The following is a 22,963-nucleotide window of genomic DNA, read 5'->3' as shown; positions in this document are numbered from 1 at the left end:
GCCTTTGCAAAGAACATGTAGCACAGTGACTGAGCAATCCTGAGTGCTTGTGAAATTACCACTGGGAAAATGTCATTTTAGACCTAGGTTGGAAGGGATTCTTCCTAGGAGAGTGGGATGTGGGGAATTTTAAAAGTCGTACTGCTATTAACTTCCATCTTAGCAGAGCCATTTCCCATCATAGTATTTCTCTGTTTTTGTTTTGCTGATGAAAATGCAGCAAGCTGGTAATCTCTAATGCACAGGGGAGCGGGTAGGAATGAGTCTGACTGGGAAAAAGTTATATCACCATTTTAAAATATATATATATAGGAGGGGTAAAAGAGAGAGGTTTGTGCAGTGCTGTAGCAACCTAAACTACGCTCAAGAAAATGAGGTTTAGTGTAGGCAGGTTCTCTGTAAGCTTCCCCCACGCAGATGTGCCGGTGCCCAGCGATCCTCACTGCCCCGCATTCTATTCCAGCCCTGGTTCTACCCCTGCACCACCCCCCATTACAACTTTGCTAATGTCTCTTGATCCTAACCCACAGCTCCCCTGTCGTTCCAAAGCTGGGCTGCCTGTGCGCGGCTCTGCCAATGCACCTTGCTCTGATCTTGCAATACACTTCTGCTTTTCCCCTTAGAATTGTGGCCTGCTCATGTGTGATTGGGTCCAAACCACCCTCCACTTTCCTGTTGAGGGGAGGTCTGAAGGCACCCAGCCCCATTCAGTATAAGATAATGCTGCCAGAGTGGTGAGTGGCCTTTTAGAAACGTACACAGAGCTAGCATTGCCCTTACCTAGGGGAATCCCTATTGGTTCCTATGGGAATGTTGGCTCTAAGCAGAAACATAAGTTAGGGACATTTCCTTGATGTCTAGTGTAGGTAAGTACCCATCCTAGGGGAATAATTGTGAAAGCTAGTTATGGACATGAATTCCCACTGACAAATAACCAGGTAGATTGTTTTATCTGCAGTTATTCAGCACCTAAATATATCCCCACAAGCTGTCTAGGGATGGACCCAGGTGTGGGGAGTTCTATGCATCTTGAACATCTAAGCCATATTTGTTAGCAGCATTATACAGAGAGTGTATGGATTGTGCTGGTTATTTATTGATCAGTGTTGATGCTCTCTTTCTCATGCAGGTTGTTTTCATTAACCTTAGGTCTGTTAAGGTTTAAACCAAAACAAAACCAGCCAGAGTTTGTAGAGTGAAAATGGTGGTTCATCCAAATCACATCCTTCTCCCTTTTTCAAAACCTCAACCCCCTTGGGCATAAATGCTTCAGCTCCGATCCTCCAGGATGTATGGGGCACAGGAAGGTAGAGTTGGCAAAGAAAACCAGGAGAAGGGGATGGAGCACACGTCTCTAAAGCAACTCTCATTCTTAATGAGTCAGCAATTTTCTGTAGTGTCGAGTAGGCTCAGTTGGGACACCTCTTGGACCTTTTTGGGAAAGGATTTTTTTCCCTCCAGGAAAAATTCTGACAAAACCAAAGTTTTCATTTTCATCAAACATTTTCTTTTGAAAAATTTTCAAGTTTTAGTTAAAAGGCAAAATGTTCAACCTTATTTTCACATTTCTGGGAAAGCCATTCTCCACCCAAAAGAAAGGGGGGGTGTGTGTTGGGGAAATTTTTAGGAGATGCCACATCACTCTTGTATGATGGGGGAAATATTAATGGCCCTGATTTACAGGTGGGAAAACTGAGGCACAGAGATGAAGTGATTTCCCTGAGGCTGCACAGGGAGTCAGTGGCAGAGATGGGTGTTAGATCTGAGTTTTGACCAAAGTTGCATGACAGTTGGTGGTTCTTTTGAGGGAGGCCCAACACAGCCTGGAATGGGCTTGTTTCTCCTTAAAGACAGTTAAGTTCTGCTCCATCGTGAAGATGTTGGCATACCCATAGCTGCTGCAGCCTGCCTCTGCTCTCCAGCCATTCTCTTGCCTGGTGCGTGAGAAGGAGCTTTGCTTCCCTGTGAGGATCAAAATGGCAGCAGTCTGTGAAGAGGTACCTAGTTATCTGGAACCAGCAAATGCCCTTTCTCCTCAGCCTGCCGCGTGGGAGAGTCCTGTCCCCAGGGGATGACCTATAACCCATTCCCCTTTCCCGGGGAGATACCAGACAGGTGCAATAGCTATTGTGCTACACGCTATGGAAGTAGCCGGTTGGAGATTGGGTGTGGAGTGCTGAAATTTTAGCCACCAGGCCAGAGCGAGCTCTGTTTGTGAGAAGCAAGAAGGAGCACCCTGTCCAGATGTGTTGTCCCAGTCAGAATTCCAGTTTACAGGGTCAGACCCAAAATATCCACCTGTCTGTTCTCAGGGAGTGCTCGCCAAGGTTTCAGTGGTACCGTTGGCTTTGCATGGAGTTTCAGGTGCAAGAAGTCTCAAAATCTCAAAGTGAAACAGCCTGAACCATCGACTTTTACATGATCTATATATGTGTTTGCCTGAAGCCTGAGTCCAGACTCTTTGGGATGCTCTTGGGTCCTTGCAAGCTTCTGTTCTGTAAGGAAGTGGATAAACCAAGAGAGATTGCAACCAACCCTTTCCATCCTTCCCTAGCAACTGGTATGGAGCATGCAGCTACAGTGTTGGAATACTGTAAGCATCAAAGAAATAAAGGGTTAAATATTTTTTTTAATCTGATCTCAGTGTTTTTTGCAGACTCAAAAACTAAACAAACCTCTCAACCCTGTACTTTGTTTAAAAAAATAAAATTCCTTAGCCTGCAAAAGAAACATGGCTATTATAACTGAAAGAGCTTTAAAGATCTATTTTGCTTTCCCCAAGTGATGCTTTTCATTTTATTTCTGCACTTCACTCAGTTTGGACAATTAAAAAAGTCAAGTTCACTTTTCTTTTCTCCTTGTCAGTTTGACACTGTGCTTTTCAGGGAACCCATTCAGGAAAGCGCTTCAGTAGGTGCTTAAGTCACAGTGAGGTCAATAGGATTTAAAAACATGCATAAAGTTGAGTACATGCTGAAGCGCTGCCAGGATTTGAGGCCAATGATGCCAAGCTGCTGTATTTAGGGTTTGAGTTCCGAAAACAGTTTTTACAACCATCCCGTTCAGACTTGGTTTCGTAAAATGGTTCTTTTTAACAAAACCTCCATCTTTGATCAAAACTGCTTGACTGTGTCCCTTTGAATAAGCTCTTTATTAAACTGTCACAACATACAGACAAGCGTGGGACAGAAAAGAGAAAGCAAGAAATAACTGAAGGCCAGAGAAAATTAAATGGTGCAGAGAAGGGAGGCATGGGAAGAAGTCAGAATCTGGGCAACCCCAGCTTTGGAAAATAATGTTACAGAAAAGAGGTGGATTTCAGAGCTAAAGCCTCGATTCAGCTAAGTCCCTAAGGATCTGCGTAAGTCTCATTGAAGACTAAATATGGCTGTAATTAAGCACGTGCTTAATTAACTGGCTGCTAATTGTCCAAGAGGGTGACCAATATGCTGTCTGTCTCTATGTGTTTTTTTATTTCATACCATGTTTTTTTCTATATTAGCGTATTCCTTGTCTTTGTTCACTTAGGCCAGGTCTACACATAGTTTTTGTATCAAATTAACTATGTTGGCTGTGTTTTATAGGGATACAGTGAAAGTGGAACATCCCCTTGTGCGGACACAGTTATACTGGTATAAAGGTGTTTATACTGGTTATTCTCATACATTTGGTTTCCACACCTATACAGTTAAGGTAGTGCAAAAACTGGTTTGTAGACAAGCCCTTACAAATGCCATCAAGCCTTTGTTTCTAATTTTCATAGATTCATAGAGTTTACAGCCAGAAGGGCTCATTAGATCAGTGGTTCTCAACCAGGTGTCCGGGGCCTCCTGGGGGGTTGCAAGCAGGTTTCATGGGGCTGCCAAGCAGGACTGGCATTAGACTTGGCGCAGGGCAGAAAGGCGCAGGGCAGAAAGCCGAAGCCCCACTGCATCGGGTCGAAGCCCGGGGCCCCGAGCCCCATCACTTGGGGCTGAAGCCGAAGCCTGAGCAACTTAGCTTCGTGGGAGCCCCGGTGGCATGGGACCCTGGGCAGTTGTGTTGCTTGCTACCCCCTAATGTTGGCCCTGGCTTTTATATGCAGAAAAGCAGGGGCCGTGGAGATTTTTATAGCCTGTTGGGGGGGCCTCAGAAAGGAAAAGGTTGAGAACCCCAGTGTTAGATCCTGTTTGACGAGCCATTACATTTCACCCAGTAACCCCTGTATTGAGCCCAATAACTTGTTTCACTAAAGCATCTCTTCCAGAAGGCCATTCAGGCTTAATCTGAAGACATCAAGAGGTGGAGAATGGTAGTTTGTTCCAGTGGTTAATCACCCTTGCTGTTAACAATTTGTGCCAGATTTTTAATTTGAATTTGTCTGGCTCTGGCTTCCAGCCATTCGTTCTTGCCTTTCTCTGCTAGATTAAAGATGTCTTTAGTACAGAGGTTTTCCAACTGTGGGGTGTGCCCCCCTATGGGGGCACTGAAGAATTTTGGAGGGGGGGAGGGAGCAGTGACGGTGGCCCCGCACAGTGGGGCTCAGGGAGGGAGAACCACCTCCACCCCCGACTCACCTCAGCAGGCCACCCAGCCTTGCGTGTGTCTGTTTGTCTGGGTTGGGGGTGCAACCAAAAATTGTAACTCAAAAGTGGGGCTCAGCTCGAAAAGTCTGAAAACTGCTATGCTGGTACCTGGTCTTTTCTCCCCATGAAGGTACTTGGACACAGTCATTAAATCATCTCCCAGTCTTCTTTTTGGGAAGCTGAACTGATTGAGCTCTTTAAGTCTTTCATTGCCAGGCATTTTTATCCAGCTGTGAAATCATTTTTGTGGCTTTTTCTGTCCCGCCCAAATTTCCAGCATCCTTTTTAAAAGGTGGACGCTAGAACTGTCGGCAGTATTCTAGTGTCAGTCCTGCCAATGCTGGATAGAGAGATCAATCAACTCCCTGCTCCTGTGATCTAGTACCTTGTTTATACGTCTAAGGGTAGCATTAGCTCTTTTTTGACACAGGATCACACTGGGAGCTCCAGTTAAATTGCTTGTCCACTATGACCCCTAAATCCTTTTCATAGTCACTGCTTTCCAGGAGATAGCGCCCCACCCCCATTCTGCATGTCTCCTGTACTCCTTATCTCCGGTTGTATAATTTAAGTGATTGGCCATATAAAAAATTACTGTGACCTCTCTGCTGATAGAATTTTGTTTGGAGGGACTTTTACAATAAGTCTTGTTAGTCAGCTATACTGTATACAAGTTTCTTATCTGGACCCTTACCAGTTTGTAGCTCTGGACAAAACGTGCTGGTGGTTCTTTCAAAAGTTTACAACTGAACAGTGACTTAATACAGCTTCGAAACTTTACTATGCAAAATTGAAAAGCTGCTTTCCCTTCGTTTTTTAATAGCTTATGTTTAACACAGTACTGTGTATTTGCGCCTTTTTTGTTTTGTTTTGGTTTTTTTGGGCTCTGCTGCTGCCTGATAGCATGCTTCCGGTTCCAGATGAGGTGTATGGTTGACTGGTCAGTTCGTAACTCTGGTGCTCTGAACTCTGAGGTTCTACTGTACTATATTTATAGCATTTTGTGACTATATATATTGGAGGTAATTGGTTACTGTTTGGTTGCGGTTCCCGTCAGAGGTGGATGCTGAAATAGCCAATATCTAGTTTTAGTTCCCAGTTATTCTGCAGGCAACATAATGTGCAGGGAACATTAACTCAACTTAATGGCTAATTAAACATTAATTTGTGATGAGGCTGGAGCATATTTTAAGTTAGTGGGGGGAATGGGTAAGGAAATGGGAAACTTTAACAGTGACCATAATTATCAATAATGAGCCCTAATGGAATTTTTATTAATGCAAAGGAAAAGATTGTATTCCTTGCTCCTGTGAAGTTAGCTACAGTCACCAACAGTCTTGCTGATTCAGAAGGGTTTCATGGCTGGCGGATGGACTTTATCTCGCCCCATGAATAGAAAGGCGCGTCGTCCTGCAGAAGACGTAAAGAAAAAGTGACACATTCCATTTTCTATTGTATATTCTGCTGATGAACAAAAACATTTTGCTAATTCAATTTAATTCCCAAGGACGAGCAGTTGCAATTCCACCCGGAGAATATTAAATTGCCTTAATGGAAAAATAAACTAGTTTTATTCCTCCCCACCCCATTTAGTTTTCAGACATCTTGATGTACCTTCTTAGTGTATTAATACACTTCTCCGCTCACTGCGGATTTTGCATCTGGTAGCACAGCGTACACAAGCATCCTGAAGTATTGGCAAATGCCATTGTGCTGCTGGGTCTGCTACTCTGACCAGTGTCAGGTCCTTGGAAATGCTTCTCTTTTTCTCCGTAGGCAGCAGCTTAACATGCTGCTCTCTCTCACTGTGTGTACAGCTAGGCAGTGAAGTGTGTGGCCCTCTAGACTAAACCTATTTAAAATGCTGTCCTACGGTGGAAATTAGATCTAGCGAGATTTGAGCACTTCTGAACCTTAACCCTAGTTCAGGCTTGAAATCTGAGCCCTAATCCAGCCCAGATTCTAGTGTTTGTGCCTGTTCACACTGCCCAGCCAAACCAGCTGTGGAAGAGCAAGACAGGTACTGTTCTCTTCCAGGCATCTTCAGCACAGCTGTCATGCAAGCCCCGATAGTAGAAGTGGGAGAAAGAGAGACCGTGGCTTGATTTCCAGCTTCTCACATGGAATTTGCAGCTTGTACACTGACCAGTGTGATCTGGAATCATTGAAAGAAAAGGAGGACTTGTGGCACCTTAAAGACTAACCAATTTATTTGAGCATAAGCTTTCGTGAGCTACAGCTCACTTCATCGGATGCATACTGTGGAAAGTGTAGAAGATCTTTTTGTACACACAAAGCATGAAAAAATACCTCCCCCCACCCCACTCTCCTGCTGGTTTGGCGGGGGGGGGTGTGAGAAAACCTGGATTTGTGCTGGAAATGGCCCAACTTGATTATCATACACATTGTAAGGAGAGTGATCACTTTAGATAAGCTATTACCAGTAGGAGAGTGGGGTGGGGGGAGGTATTTTTTCATGGTTTGTGTGTATAAAAAGATCTTCTACACTTTCCACAGTATGCATCCGATGAAGTGAGCTGTAGCTCACGAAAGCTTATGCTCAAATAAATTGGTTAGTCTCTAAGGTGCCACAAGTACTCCTTTTCTTTTTGCAAATACAGACTAACACGGCTGTTACTCTGAAACCTGGAATCATTGAGCGAGAGCTGATACAGACCCTCTGTATTGTCATTTGTCGAGTCACTTTTCGGAGACTAATTGTGCCGCAAGGTGTCTCCTGCATTGTTTGCAGTTGCTGCCGTAGCCTGCTTCTCTAACTAGTTTTCTCCCCCACGTAGTGGAGAGTTTTAAGGGTTACGTGTTGTCTTTTGTAGACATGCTTCTGTACCGGTTCTATGGCAAACGCCCTGGATAATCTGCCTTCAGCACCCGGTCCAGCACATCAGTAGGAAACACAGTGGAAAGCACAGACTCCCTTTAGTTGAGCTCTGCTGGTGAAGAACATTTCAAGGGCAGAAGATTTCTTTCTCTTCCCTTGCTGGATACGCAATCCTGAGTCCCCAGAGCCGAAAGCTTCTTTGGTGACCTCGGAAGCAACAACCAAACCGCACCTCGGACACTTGCAGCACAGGGGCCCAGTCCCTTAGCGTTAGGCCCAGAAGCTCCTTGGAAAGCAATTCAGTAGTGGAGGGCTCTCTGGCATGCCGTTCTCCTTGCCCATCTGCCATGGTGGCTCAGCTCCTCAACACGTGAGGTAACTAACTGGCCAGTTCTGACAGGATCTGGGCACCATTTGTAGGTGCGGAAACGCAATGGCTCCTTGCCCACGAGTCGATCCTCATCGTGGCAAGCGGTTTCAGCTCAAGGCCACTAATTGGCCGTGGAATTACATTGGATGATTATTTGGAGCTTGATAGCATTGACAGGCACTTCTCCGTCAGGACCAGGAAACTTGAATATGGAAAGTGAAAGAGACATTAGGGTAACTTAGTGGATAGAGTACTGGCCGAGGCCTCAGGAAGACCAGGGTTCTGTTCCCAAATGACCTGCTTGTGTGCAAATCGTTTCCTCTCACTGTGCCCACTTTCCATTCCCTCTCTTTTTGTCTGTTGTCGACTTAGACTGTAAATTCCTCAGGGCGTGACGGCCTCTTACTATACTTATGAACAGTGCCTAGCACAGTAGGGCCCCGATCTCCGGTGAGACCGACAGGTGCCACTGTGATACAGATCATGAATAATAAAGACTCTATGCCTTTTCCCCCCTCTTCTGTCTCAAAAAAATGTCCGAAAGACTATGTGCCAGCCCTGTTGCCTATAGCATAGTGTGCTATGCTAGGGATTTCATGGCATGCACTGTGAATTATGGCCTGTCCGTCAGAGATGCAGACTGGTGGACATTCAAGGTGGTATTTCCATGAATTTGCCGGCATGACCTTGCCTGTAAATGTTCGACACTCTGCCGCTTCTGTGACCTGTGAGGGGCTTCTGATCTAGGCCTCTGGCTAGGGCTTGGTGGGGGAAGCTTCTGTGATGCGGAAGAGCCTAGTGGCCATGATATGGTGGTTGTAGCCTGTCAGATGCAATCAGCAGCTTACCTACATCGTCTATCAACTCACAAACCTATAAGGAAGAAGGTGGCTGCCAGGCAGTGTTCTGTACCGAAGCGTTACCTGAATGGATCAGTATTGGGAACTACCAGGGGGTATATTGCGCCACCAAGACCCAAACGCATGCCGTGGCTTTGGGCGTGAATCCAGAACGCGGCTGAACCCAGCCGTCGGAGGAAAGGCACCGATGAACACATCCCACATCCGGAGCAAGGTTGTAGTCTGCTCACGAAGGTACAGAAGTCGCGCTGTCTTTAGCCGTGCTTATTAAATGATTCTGTCACACACCTGTCTGTATGCCACAGCTATACCACATCGCACTTACCACGCTAGGCATCTTCAAGTACTGCAGGTTACCTGGTTAATCCTCACAAGGCAAGAAGCCCATAAAAGGATTGTTGTTTCCATTTTTAATGGGGAAACCGAGGCACGGAGAGCCACGCTCTCACATTAGGTTTGCACTGGAGCTGGGATTGGAACTCAGAAGCACATGGCTCCTCGTCCTGAGCCCCTAGCACCGCCTCTGACTCTTGTTCCCTCTGCATCCTGAGAGGTTATATTTATGTCACGTGCCATACAGTGGGGCAGAGATGCTAACAGGATCCCTGCCAAGAGAGGCATCTGGCACTGTTATTTGGCTGGTGCTCCTGTTGTTATTCATTGGCTGTTTATGGGGAGAGCAGTAAAGTCTACCCACCACCCAGGGAGACACTGTGGATGGAGGGCAGTCACGACCCCTAGCCCCGTGCGTCTCTTTTCGATCCTTTGGAGGTATTTTCAACCAGGTTCACCAGATGGAAGTATTTAGGGGGAGAGACTCCAAAGTGTTCAGCATCAACCGAACCCTAACCCCACTGATGTCAATGGGCTTTTTACCCAACTCTTCCATGAGAGCAGAGCTAGGCCAATGCCAAGTGCTTTCGAACAGCCCACTCTTCACTTCGCATCAGTGTCTTTTGTTCCAAGAAAACCCAGCAAAATAAATCCGGCAACGTTGGTTCACCTGGGAGAGGGAGAGAGAAATAAATCAAACCCTACCTTCTTTTTGCTTTTATCCTTCCTGTCATCACAAGACTCAAAAGTATAGTCCGGGGCTGGCTCCAGCCAGATGGAACAGCAGGGAAGTTCTATTCTATTAGATCCCTGGTTCAGCCACGTCTGTTGAAATCACAGCAGTCGCATCTAATGAAACCTCCCATCGTTTCAGATTTGTTTCAAAAGGCTTAATCTTGCCATTTTTAAAGGGCACTGCTGCTTTTCCAACCCGTCCCTGATGCCCAGAACAGTGATTTCACATCAAATCTAGCCTCTTGGATCCCCCCTGAATGCAGGAGTCATCTTTTGTCTTTGCACGCCTGTTTTGCGGGGCAGCCTCCCTTGAACTATTGTAATGTGTATTTGGGGATTTGAAACAAAACCTTTGCTCTTGTCTTTAGGTTCAGGTGGGAATACACGGTGGCATTTCCCCCCATAGTTAAATAGGAGGTAATTGTGGTGAATATGGGGCATACCTGGGGAAGTGTTGTATACATGCGAGGCACACTGTGCTTTGGACTTGTGGGACTTTGGCTGCACGGGGGCTCTGTGCCACACACACACACACACCCACTCCCATTTGAAAACCAAAGATAGAGAGATTGGGGGAGCAAGCTAGGGACACAGGTTTCAACTCCATTGAAATGCATGGGAGTGGGAGAGCTGTTTTGGAGGGACAGACTGGGGAAACTGGTTAACATTTTGTGTGTGTATCTACTGTATATATTGAAGTAGCACCTACAGAGGCCAGCCAAGAGCAGGTGTGCAAAGCGCTATACAGACACACAATAAGAACATAAGAATGGCCATACTGGGTCAGACCAAAGGTCCATCTAGCTCAGTATCCTGTCTTCCGACAGTGGCCAATGCCGGGTGCCCCAGAGGGAATGAACAGAACAGGGAATCATCAAGTGATCCATCCCCTGTCGCCCGTTCCCAGCTTCTGGCAAACAGAGGCTAGGGACACCATCACTGCCCATCCTGGGTAATGGCCAGTGATGGATCTATTCTCCATGAACTTATCTAGTTCTTTTTTTGAATCCTGTTATGAGAGACAGTCCCTGTACCAAGAAGCCGACAGTCTCAACAGACAAGGCAGATGATTGGTGGGAGGGGAAAGAGAGTCACAGAAAGGGGAAGTGACTTGACCAAGGTCACATAGCAGGTCAATGGCGGAGCTGGGAGTAGTCTCCAGGTCTTGGACTCCTAGTTCAGTTCCCTACCAACTGGACCACGATTATATATGAAATACCCCTCCTCTATATGGACAGCTGGTGTATACCTGACCTACCAGCAAGAAATCTTCCCTAGTCTCACTTCTTTAGCTGTAGTTCTGTCTAAACCTAGTGCCAACTTGCCAGTCCTGCAGCTAGCTTCATTTCCTGCTCCTACCATCCCAGTCCATGTGTGGGGTTTACCAGAGACTGCAGAGCTTTGCCGAGATGTGGGGCAGGTTGCGAGCTGGTGGGAGCAGGTAGCAAAAGGAGCAGGTGGAAGAGCTGGATGTGGTGCCACTTACGTTAGATTGCACAGCCACCCCCAAAGCGCCTGGCTGGTCCGACAAGTATTGCCCAGCTGCCTGGCTTCTGGGCATATCCATGCGTCACCTGAGGCTCCTGTCTGACACCCCCCCCCACCCCGGTGTGCATCTCCTGCTGTCTCCCCCCATAGCTCCTCTGCTCTCTCTCCCCCAGTGCGGTGGCATTACCTCTAAGGACCCTTCCTTTTCACACACTGCTCCTCATTGTCCCCTCACTGGCGGGACCCGGCTGCTGCAGATGGATACGGTTTTGATCTGCCACAGTGATTCAATATTGCAGGCTCAAAGCGAAACCACTGTTGCATAAGCAGCTCTGGGTTACATCGTTTGTTTCCACTCGTTAGCAATGCCCTTTCCTGCCTCAATCGCGGCCCAGCTCTGCTCTGCCTGTTGTGGGTTATAAGGTCATCAATAACTTGTGGAAACAAATGATGCATCCAGAACCGTCCTAGTGTGTCCAACACACGGCAGATACTATTGTGTATGGGATACAAAGCATTGTTCTGGGTCCCTTGTGTGTGCTTTAGGGTAGGCTCCATTGCCTTCTTTTGTTTCACTCCTGCTTGTCTGCTCCGGGAAATCGCAGTGCAGTGCCCTCGTGAGGAGCGCTTCGCGGGAATAGCTATCTGAAGTGTTGTGATCGCTTTTGATTGGAGATCGGCCAGGAAAGGAGTTCTAGGAGTGACTTTTCCCTGCTAAAATGGCCCTGAGGACTTAGGGGATGATGCAGCAGGTACAGGGTTTGTCGTTCGTGCGGGGCAATCCGATACCGCTGCGCGTTTAGGAGAGGATTTCTTCTCTGCTCTCGAGTTGATGACTGGCATCTAACTTTGAGCAGTGGCGATGATTCACAGAATGGAGAGTGTTCTGAAGGAGTCATTCTGATGCACGCTGACCGATTCCACACAAGAAGCTGGGTTAAGAGAACGGGAATGGTGCAGGGGTGAGCGTGCGTAACCTTGACTCTGCCCTCTTGCACGTGTGGGTTAGGATGGCCTTCACTCATGTAATGGCACCCAGTTTCACCAATTCAGAGCTATATCCTACATAGCCTTCCTTAGGCGCAGCTCGGGGTTTGAGCTTATTGCAACGCTTATCAAGCTGCTCAGGTGAGACTTAGGCTCCTGCCGCTTCCTTTGTCATTTTATCCCTGTGTGGATGGGGAGGTGCTGTGGGGTGGGGAGAACAGAATGGGTGAGACCCTGACCCTATTAAAGTTGATGGGAGTTTGGCTGTTGACTTCAGTGGGGTCAGGATATCACCCCATGACTCCAAAGCTACCCTCCCTTGCAGACGTATTCCGGTGGCGGCAAGCAGGACTTTGAGAGCCACTCCCCTCCTCTCCCTGCTCCTGCAGTGTAGCCAGCTGGGGCGATGGGTCGCCCACCCCAGGACTTGAGGCTCTGAAACCAGCCACCAGACCGAGCTACTCTGGCAGCAGGTGGTCGAAAGCTTGTGCGTCTCCGCTCTCCGGGGCCATGCCTTGCAGCTTGTGCTCGAAGCGCTCTGGTAGCGAGTGGGGAATGGAGAGAAGAGGAAAGCACAAAATAAAGGAGAAGGAGAGAAAAAAGGGAGAGGGACAGAGAAGATGGAGAGGAAAAGTAAAGGAGTTGAGTCTGCATCTGTGTTGGATGAGGGGTAGGGCAAGGGAGAGAGGGGCTTGAAACAGCCAAAGGCTGGGAACCCTGGTGTTCCCGTCTGCTCTGTATGAACCCGTTGTAGGATTGGGCCTCCTGGACCTACAAGGCGCACAGTAAATATTGCTCTTGCTCCTTCTTGGCGACTTACGAAGCCTCTTGGGAGCAGGTACTCTGGGCTCAGTGGCGGGGTGGACTATGGGGGAGTCAGTGCACTTGGTCATGCCTCATGGCCCACCAGACTGGCCTGGTACCCTCTGCCTGGCTCTCCCTACCGGGAACCACTACTGTGCACTGAGAACTAAGCTTCCAGCCCGGCTTTCCTCTGGGCTGAAGGCTCTAGAGCGAGTGCATCTCGGGTCCTGATACGGCCTCATGGTGGGTGCTGGGATTAGCAAATGAAAATCCGTTTCCGTCAGAGCAGAGCAGGGGTCGGCAGGGCTGGGGACAGATTTATGTCACAGCTGCTGCGAGCCATGCCCGAGGAATTCACTCACTGACAAACAAGTCAGGCTAGCAAGTCTGGCTGCTGTTCTCCCTTCAGGCTGACCGAGATCAGGGGCATGTGGAATCTGCAGAAACACTCGCAAACAGGCGTGGAATAATTTATCGGGCTGGGTCGGCTTGCATGCATTGTCCGTTACTTCGGCTTGGTCAGATCTGGGGCAGCGCCTGGTTTTTTACCCACTTTTCCAGCTGGGTGGATGAAGGTGAAGGGTGCTTGCCCAAGGCCACCCAGTGAGTGGGCGGGACAGAGGTAGCGTACCAGTGTCGCTGGCTCCTGGTCCTGTGCTCGCTAACTACTAGACCTAATTCAGATGGTCCCTAAAGAACTGCAGCATTTCCTTGCTGTTCGAACATGTTCTTTCTAAGGACCTTACGCAAGGGTTTGGCTTCATCACAGCATCATAAAACACTGTGGCCAAGGCATGAAAAAGAGCATTTGAAGGGAAATCATTTTACCTCCTATTAAAAGTTACAATGAGGCAAATTTGGCCTGTCTTTCTCAACACAACCACACCCACGCCACCCTCCGCCGTCTGGCCTGCCAGAAGCCACTGGGCTCTAGGAGGTGGCATTTTTCGGGTGAGATGTAAAAGAGGAATCCTGATCTCTCGTGGTCATTAAAGATCCCATGGGCCTTAATGCAGGATTGTTAACACCATTGCCCTGTCCGGATTCCCAATCAGGCAATGGCATTCTGTCTCCTCCGAATTTCCTTTGTGGTATCAATTAGATACCATGTTCTTCCTTCCATCATGACCTTACCCGTTGCTGTCGGGGTGTTCAGTGCTGTTCAATGACAGCCATGCCGCGTTCCAGGGGTGGAGGACATGATTCCCTTGCAAAAACACTCCCAGATGCCCTTTTGAATGCCCATGCTCAAACCATCGCACCAGGCCTGCTGCTAAAATATAGCTGCCTACTCATTTATGCAGCACCCTCCAAACTGCACTAAGATAATTTCATAATCCTTAAATAAACCGTCCAGAAACTATAGGGGAAAATGTGAATTACAAATTAAAAACCAGACTAAATCCTTTTGCAACTCAGTTGTTCCCCCTGCCTGTCGTCCGCTCCCCCTCTCCTATCCCCAGTCTGGTTATGGTAGCCAGCTATAATATGTCAGCATGTTTATCCATGCGTCACCTGAGGCTCTGGATTTGTTGCCAGGGTGTGAAAGTATCTCCAGGTGGTGAAAATCAGAAACTGCATGCAGGATTGAGCCATTTAAATAGTTTGAAATCTTGTTTCTTACTTGGCTAGGTAAATCCCGGTGAGAAGACGCTTGAAGAAAGACGATCCAGTTTAGATGCGGAAATAGACTCCTTGACCAGCATCCTGGCTGACTTGGAAAGCAGTTCCCCATACAAGCCACGGACTCAACAGGTTAGTGTTTGAGCCCCTTTTTATGCCTGTCGAACTGTGTAAACTTTGAGTGAGAAATCATGACTTTTGGAGTTAACTTGCACACCGGTTTGTGTTCACTGGGAGTACGCAAGCCGGTTTTGTATCTTTATAGCATCCAGATGTACCTGCCGAAGGGACAACAGGGGCAGTGGCAGGCGTGTTTAGGTGTCTGTGTGGAGCTGGCCAGAGGTGCCACCATAAAAATGGCACCCTGCGTGCCACGATTTTCTTTCAACAGTAGCTGCTGAATTAAAAACATGCTCAAAAGCATGTTTTATCTGTCACTCCTGGCAGCCTGACCCTGCTGTCTGAATATCAAGCTGTGTTCTTTTTGCTTTGTTGTCTAATCAACGGCAGATCTATGATCTTCATGCTTGGATCATAGCACAGCTGTCAGTGTGGTTGATAAAGCAATAACGCAGAATGGAACCTCGCTTCCTCCTCCATGTCTAGATGTGGGCTGCAGGGCTGATTTGTGTCCCTATGATTCTGGGGACACCTAGGAAGCAGATCTGTGCATGTTACGTGATTTTTTAGCATCTGAAAAATAACACAGTAATGGCATTTCAAGGGGATTGTTGATGTGGCATCCAAAGATATCCCAAACCCAATAGCCATCCAGTTGGACATCTCTTTTACTCTCTCTCCTTACCGTTGCCATCACGTTTTATGTATAGAAGTGTTTCTACACATGTTTATGCAACTTTGTGTATACGATATATGTGTATGTTTAAGTGACAGTGACTCTGATTAACCCCACAAAAGTAAGAAGAATCAGAATTAGCTGATGTAAATGGTTGCACTGTGCGAGGTATTTGTCTGTATTCCGTTGCAATCATTTGAGGGTAGGCGCTCTGCCTCCTTACCCGTTGCCGTAAATGACCTGGTAGAGTTAGAGTAGGGCTGTACCCACAGCAGCGTTTTGGGTAGACACTGCGCACCCAGCTAAAGCCTGTGTAGATAGCAGGGTAGAAGGCGAGGCACAGCTTAGGTGAGTAGAGAAGAGTGCCCATGCCTGAACGCCAGGGTATGTAACTTACATGGCTCTCGACACACTCAAGAACTGCCTCTCACGTCTACTCTACCGTTTATAGCGGTTTAGTGTCCTGCCGCCTCCTCGCTGCCGTAGTCTTTGCCCGCTTCCTTCCCCTGCCGGAGCCTTTCACTGCCACATGGAGCTCCACGCACCCGTGCACCGCTGCAAGTGTAGACAGGGGCTTTCAGAGCTAAAGTAATTCTACCATACGTGTGGAAATTACAAAAGTGCTCCGTGCTGGCCTAACTTTGCTCCCGCTGGAGTCAATGAGAACGTTAACACTAACTTACTGGGAGTGGAGTGTGACCAACGTTAAGTTCTCTTTAAAATCCCACCTTTAGGGTCCGTTGGCAGAATTATGGGTGTCCTGGCTTTTTTGGTTGATTTGGACCCTGAGACGGCCTTATGAGTTACATGTTGCATTTTCATTGTAGCTGCATGGAGACAGCGCTCATACGTGTTTACAGCCCATCCTTTAGTTCCTTGCAAACACTCTAATTCAGGGTACTCTCCCTAAACTGCAGACCTCATGATCGTGGTTTTGGTCCTTTTTCTCATGTCAAGAGTTTCTTAAGATGAGAGATGGAAAGTTACAATGCTGCCTTTTGTAACTGGGGTTGTGTTCGTGCTCTAGTATTCTGTATCAAATAGTTTGTATTTCTTTTGTTTTTTATTAGGTTTTTTTGGAGGGGTTGGGAAACACTTGATGGGGTTGAAGCAAAGTAAGAGATTTACTCTTGTCACAGTATTATCCTTCCTCTGGGCTCTAAAATAATGTGAAAAGACTATGATCTCGCATTATTTTGTTCCCATATTTTGAATAGGTCCTGGTGGTAGAAATCCCAAATTCAAATGCCACCCTATACAGGTTTATTTGGGGTTCTGTAGCATTCGAACACACAGCCCTAGTTGCAATGGAGCCATGTAACTTATTCCAGTTTATAAAGTCGGCAACCCTGAGATCCTGTATCCCACTGGCAGTGTGCATAAACTCACATTTTCATGTGCAACTCGTGCACAATTTGCTGCCTTGATTACGGTGAGTGGCTATGTAGATTTGTCTCTTGGGGTGTGTCTTCACTGCACAGTTAACCTGGGCTTTTACTGGCCTGGTGGTGGTGGGTTGGCCCCTGAGCTCCACTTTAGCTTGAGCTGGAGCCTGTCCACTTTTGTGGCAAGGACATATGCAAAATCACTCACGTGCTGATCGTCCGCCCGTGGCTTCCCCCAGTTCCCCCCAAAGGACAGATAAGTTCTTTTTGCAATTGACGCAAATGATTGGGAAGGAATCCTAAAGTGTATCAACACAAGGAACCACGGGACATGCCCTCAGACACACACAGGTGAATGCAGAAACAATGAGGACACACTACCTGGAGTAGAGCTCTTCGATGCTTGCTCAGAGGGTAGGCTCACCTGGGTGCCAATCACCTAGACTAACTGTGCAGTGAAAACGGGCCCTTCGAGTCTAGGAATGGCGGGTTGATCTTACGTAGTGTGTTTGCTACTACAGCTAGGCACAAACAGCGTGGGTTAGAAGCAGCGTTTCAGCTTTGATACGGAGCGACCCTTCTTTTGTTCATTTTACGTTACACTTTTCAGTATTTATTATTTAATGAAATTGTGTCCTGTGAAAAATACAGTTACGCCAACTATTAACAACAGCTGCAAGAAAAAGAAAATGCTGGAGTTGAATGTGTCATCTGCTATAATCAAAAGGTACATGAGTAAATCCTCCAAGGGTGGAAACATAATGCAAGCCTTTGATGTTTGTCTTTATTTGATCTGCAGTAAGTATTAAAAAAACCAGTGACTCACTTGACAGCCTATAGTAGGGATAACAGCCTAGGCATCTCATCAGTAAAGCGATGTAGTTACTGGCTCAAGCCTTCACTTATCATCTCAAATGTGCCAGGATAATGGAAGTAGCTAGGAAAAGGGAATTAGGGGTGTCTACACGGGAGATTTTTCCAGTTATACTGGTATAATTAAACCACTGTAGTTATACTATATAACGCTGCTGTGGGGACACTCATTCAGGTATAACAGTGGGTTTTTTTAATCTTAGCTTAAACCGCTTCCAAAGAAGCATAACCTAAACTGTAAAAGGGCCCTTTTATACTGGAATAAGAGCATCCATAATGGATAACGATGGTATAACAATAATAGTTTAAATTCACACTCTACTTCATGACTTCCTGTGTAGACAAGCCCTCAGTCTTCTGTGCAAGTTTCTGATTTCGGAAGGATGTGGTTATGGCAGCAGAATCTGGCCCTAACAATGTAACATAGGTTAATCTCCTGTCGCATGGAATTCCCATTCAAAAAGCACCCGTGGGAGATACCCTTACATGTAAATCTGTAAGGTGTTTTGACTTGGTACCGCACAACATTTTGATTAAAAAACCTAGAATGATATAAAATTAACGTGCATGCATTAAAGACTTTAAAAATTGGCTAACAGATAGGACTTGAAATGTAATTGTAAAATGGAAAGTGACATCAAGTGGGTGTGTTTCCAGTGGGGTCCTGCAGGGATCAGTTCTTTGTACTACGGTATTTAACATTTGTATCAATAACCTGGAAGAAAACAAAGTTAGCGGAGGACACAAAAATTGGGGAAGTGGTAAATAATGAAGATTTAGATCGCTGATTTAGAGTGATCTGGATTGCTTGGTAAACTGGGTGCAAGCGTAGATTAATAGATTCCAAGACCAGAAGGGACCAGTCTGACCTCCAGTATAACACAGGCCGGAGATTTCACCCAAAGTAATTCCTAGAGCGTAACTTCTAGAAAAATTCCAATCTTGATTTAAAAATTGCCGGTGATGGAGAGCCCACCACGACCCTTTGTGAATTGTTTCAATGGTTAATAACTCTTGATGTTAATAACTCTTGGTTAACTACTCTTGTTGTCAAAAATTTGCATCTTATTTCCAGTCTGAATTTGTGTAGCTTCAACTTGATACCTTTCTCTGATAGATTGAAGAGCTCATTGTTGAATATTTTCCCTATATAGATACTTATAGATTGCAATCAAGTCAACCCTAACCTTTCTCTTAGTTAAGCTAAATAGACTGACCTCTTTGAGTCTATCACTATAAGACATTCTTTCTAATTCTTAGTCATTCTTGTTGCTCTTCTTTGAATCCTCTCAGATATATCAACATCCCTCTTGAATTGTGCGTTCCAAAACTGGACACAGGATTCCAGCAGCCGTCTCACCAGTGCCAAATAGAGAGATTAAACAACCTCTTTACTCCTACTTGGGTTTCCCCTGTTTTTCTCCCATTAGCTCTTTTTGGCCTCATCATCACTCAGGGAGCTCACATTCAGCTTATCCACTGCTGCCCCCAAATCTTTGTCAGCGTCACTGCTTCACAGGATAGAACGTATGGCTAGAACATCCTGTAGGTATGGCTACACCCTTTGTTCCTAGATGGATACATTTACACTTAGCCCTATTAGCCTGCATATTGTTTGCTTGCGCCCAGTTTACTAAGTGATCCAGATTGCTCTGTATCATTGATCTGTCCTCTTCGTTACTGACCACCCCCATTTTTGTGTCATCTGCAAAATTTATTAGGGATGATTTTCTTCCAGGTCATTGATAAAAATGTAAAATAACATAATGCAAAGAACTAATGCCTGTGGGATCCCACTGGAAACACACCTGCTTGATGACAAGTCCCCGTTTACAATGACATTTTGAGACTTATCAGTTAGCCAACTGTTAATCCATTTAATGTGTGCTGTGTTCATTTATATTTGTTCTAGTTTTTTAATCAAAATGCCATGTGGTACCAAGACAAACACCTTACAGAAGTCTGAGTATATTATATTAACACAATCTCATAAAAAAAAGATATCAGGTTAGTTTGATAGGATCTATTTTCCATAAACCCATGTTGATTTGCATTAATTACATTACCCTCTTTATTAGTCGAGTTCTGAATCAGCTGCTGCATTATATTGCTCAGGATGAATGTCAGGCCTCCAGGCCTATAATTACCTAGGACATCCCATTTACCCTTTTTTAAAAATTGGCACAACATTAGCGTTCTTCCAGTCTGCTGGAACTCCCCTGCAAGACTTGTTGACAATAAACATTAATGGTCCAGCTCTTGGATGTAAGTTATCTGGACCTGCTGAATTAAAATTGTCTAAGTTTTGTAGCTTCTGTTTAACATTCTTCTGAGATACTAGTTGAATGAAAAGCGTGTTATCACATATGATGAGATGATATCTTCTGTTTTTTCCCCCAAATAGGGAACAAAAATATTTATTGAACACATCTGCCTTTTCTGTATTATTATTGATAATTCTACCTCTTCCATTTAGTAACGGACCAATACCATTGTCAGGATTCTCTTTGTTACTAATATATTTTTAAAACTCCTTATTGTCCTTAACTCTGCTGACTGTAGATTTCTCCTTGTCCCTTTGCTTCCCTTACTAATTTTCTTTATATAAACAATACACATATTAACACGAATGAATGTACACATCTAGGAACAAAGAACATAGGCCCTACTTACAGGATGGGGGACTCTGTCCTGGGAAGCAGTGACTCTGAAAAAGATATGAGGGCCATTTGCTGAACATGAGTTCCTAGTGCAATGCTGTGGTCAGAAGAGCTAATGTGATACTGAGCTGCATAAACAGGAATATCCAGAGTAAGAGTAGAGGTGTCATTTTACCTCTCTCTTTGGCACTAGTGCAACTGCTACAAGGAATACCGTGTCCAGTTCTGGTGCCTGCAATTAAGGATTTTGATATATTGGAGAGGGTTCAGAGAAGAGCCATGAGAATGACTAAAGGATTACAAAGCATGCCATAAAGGCATAGACACAAAGAGCTCCATCTATTTATCTTAACAAAGAGAAGGTTAAGGGGTGACTTGGTTGCAGTCTATAGGTATCTGTATGAGAAAAATGTTTAATAATGGGCTCTTCAATCTAGCAAAGAAAGGTATAATGTGATCCAATGGGTGGAAGTTGAAGCTAGACAAATTCTGACTGGAAATACTATGTAAATTTTTAATGGTGAGGGTAATTAATCATTGGAACAATTTACCAAGGGTCATGGTGGATTCTCCATCACTGACCATTTTTAAATTGAGGCTGGATTTTTTTTCTTTTTTTCTTTTTTGTTTTTTTTTTTTTCTTTTTCTAAAAGATCTGCTCTAGGAATTATTTTGGGGAAGTTCTCTGGCCTGCGATATCCAGGAGGTCAGACTAGATGATCACAGTGGACCCTTATGGCCCTGGAATCTGTGAATTATGGCATGGACCTTAGAGATGCTAAATGAATGGGAATAGTCAATTTTGGGTGTTCAGTACTTCTCTGGAACTTTCATTTGATGCGCTTTGAGCCAAATCTTGTTCCTATTGAAGTGGACAGCATGGCTTCCACTGATGTCGGTAGGAGCAAGATTTGACTCTTAGGTTGGTGGCTCTTAAAGTAATGCTCAGTTGTAGTGAGTACGTCTACAGCTTATGGGCATCAATACTGGTATGTCCTCAGAGTTTTGATTCAGCTGACATGCAGGAGTAGAGCACATCAGCACTTCTCTGGTGGTGAATTTTAAGCTTTGGTTTAAAAAAATCAACTAACTCTTATCATTTGGGACTTTCTGAAAGTGGCCATATTCAGGGCTGTCTTAATGAGCATGCTGGCACACTGACTGAAAAAATAGCTTTTACAAAGATGTGAATTACCCCCACTCATCCCAATGAGGTGTTGATTCTGAAACCTAATGATGGCGATTTAACTGCTTGTAATTTTTAGTAGCAACATCCAACTTCCCTGGAATTCTAGATGGAGCATGAGGTTGTGGGTGAAGGAGGAGAACCACCACTCTATTCCTACAGCCACAGATCTGTATCTGGCCTAATAGTAGAACCCCAGATTGATTTTTTTTTTGAAATACAAAAGAAAAAGAGAATCTCTTAAATTTTTTAGCAAGGCTGTTGCCTTGCCTCTAATGCAGTGCTACTCAAAGTGGTGGTCCGCGGACTGGTGCCGGTCCGCGAGCCATCGGCTGCCGGTCTGCGCGCACACTGGGGAAAAATATTGCCGGTCCCCCACTTCAGATAGCTTGAGAAGCACTGCTCTAATGCCCTGGGAGCTATTTGCAGGAAATTCAGACAGTCCTGAAATTCCTATCTCCAAATGCAGAATTGCATCAATCACTTGAACTGCTTGTTTGGCAGGTGCTTTGATATTTGTCCCAGAGTTAACACTCTCCAGGGGCTTTGCTGTTGCCATAGTTCTCATTCCAGCGTCTAAGTTTTCCATGCACACCGACACACGTATGCAGATAATTATGCATGGGGCAGGTATGTTCACAGGTACCTTGGGTGTATGTATGAATTTTCAGGCAGTACTTTCAGCCCTTTGTATATTTGGATCATGGCCTATCTCTAGAGAAGAGAAAGTCTTCCTTTGCTCATGAGCTCTAGCCAGAGCCAGCTAGCTAACTGATGCTGTTCCAATTAGCAGATGCTTGAAGCTGCCGCATCTGTTGGTATGTATTAGAAGTTAATTCTTTTGATAAGAGCATGTCTGTTAAGATTTTTTAAATTTTTTCCCCAGATTATCAGATTGTCACAGATGAACCAGATAAGAATGACCTTTATGTTCTAGTATTCCCTCCTATTGTATTGTTGCCAGTGTGACAATAAAGTACTTCTATCCCGTCTATTTATTTTTTGCAAATGCAAAATCAGGTTCACAAAACCCTTTTTCCTCCCTGCTTCTGAAATAGCATTTCATGCATCAGATCCCCTCATTTTTGCATACGTGTTTGGTTACAGATTCAGATGAAGCCGAGTGTAGAATATATTGTGTTTTATAATCTATGCTGTCATCTCCAATTTTGTATGTGGATAAGGATAAATATTGACTTTGGGAACTGCGATGAAGTGAGCTGTAGCTCATGAAAGCTTATGCTCAAATAAATTGGTTAGTCTCTAAGGTGCCACAAGTCCTCCTTTTCTTTTTGCAAAAAGTAAATGGTACCTCATAAATTATTATGTTTTTAACTTCTGCATTCATTATTATTTTGTTGTGAATGGTTTAAGAGCATGTCCCTTACCTTTTTAAGCAGCTCAAGGTATCCCGTATGTTGTCAAATTTTGTTTCATAGCTTTTATTTTTCAGTGGCAC

The 22,963-nt window shown here is 45.3% G+C and overlaps 1 protein-coding gene across 7 annotated transcripts in view; it reads left to right on the top strand.

Moving 5' to 3' along the window:
• The window catches only part of LPP (LIM domain containing preferred translocation partner in lipoma), a 423,204-nt gene that overhangs the window by 222,018 nt on the left and 178,223 nt on the right, over positions 1-22,963 (top strand). For all 7 annotated transcript variants that reach the window (XM_074963360.1, XM_074963357.1, XM_074963361.1 and 4 more), the window contains one exon: positions 14,614-14,736. In XM_074963360.1, coding sequence (XP_074819461.1) covers positions 14,614-14,736 — 123 coding nt within the window. The remainder of the gene's footprint in view (positions 1-14,613; positions 14,737-22,963) is intronic.

This window comes from Natator depressus, chromosome 9 (assembly GCF_965152275.1).
Source record: "Natator depressus isolate rNatDep1 chromosome 9, rNatDep2.hap1, whole genome shotgun sequence".
Taxonomy (NCBI): Eukaryota; Metazoa; Chordata; order Testudines; family Cheloniidae; genus Natator; species Natator depressus.
The sequence above is the reverse complement of the archived record's forward strand: the minus strand, read 5'-3'. Positions and strand labels throughout refer to the sequence as shown.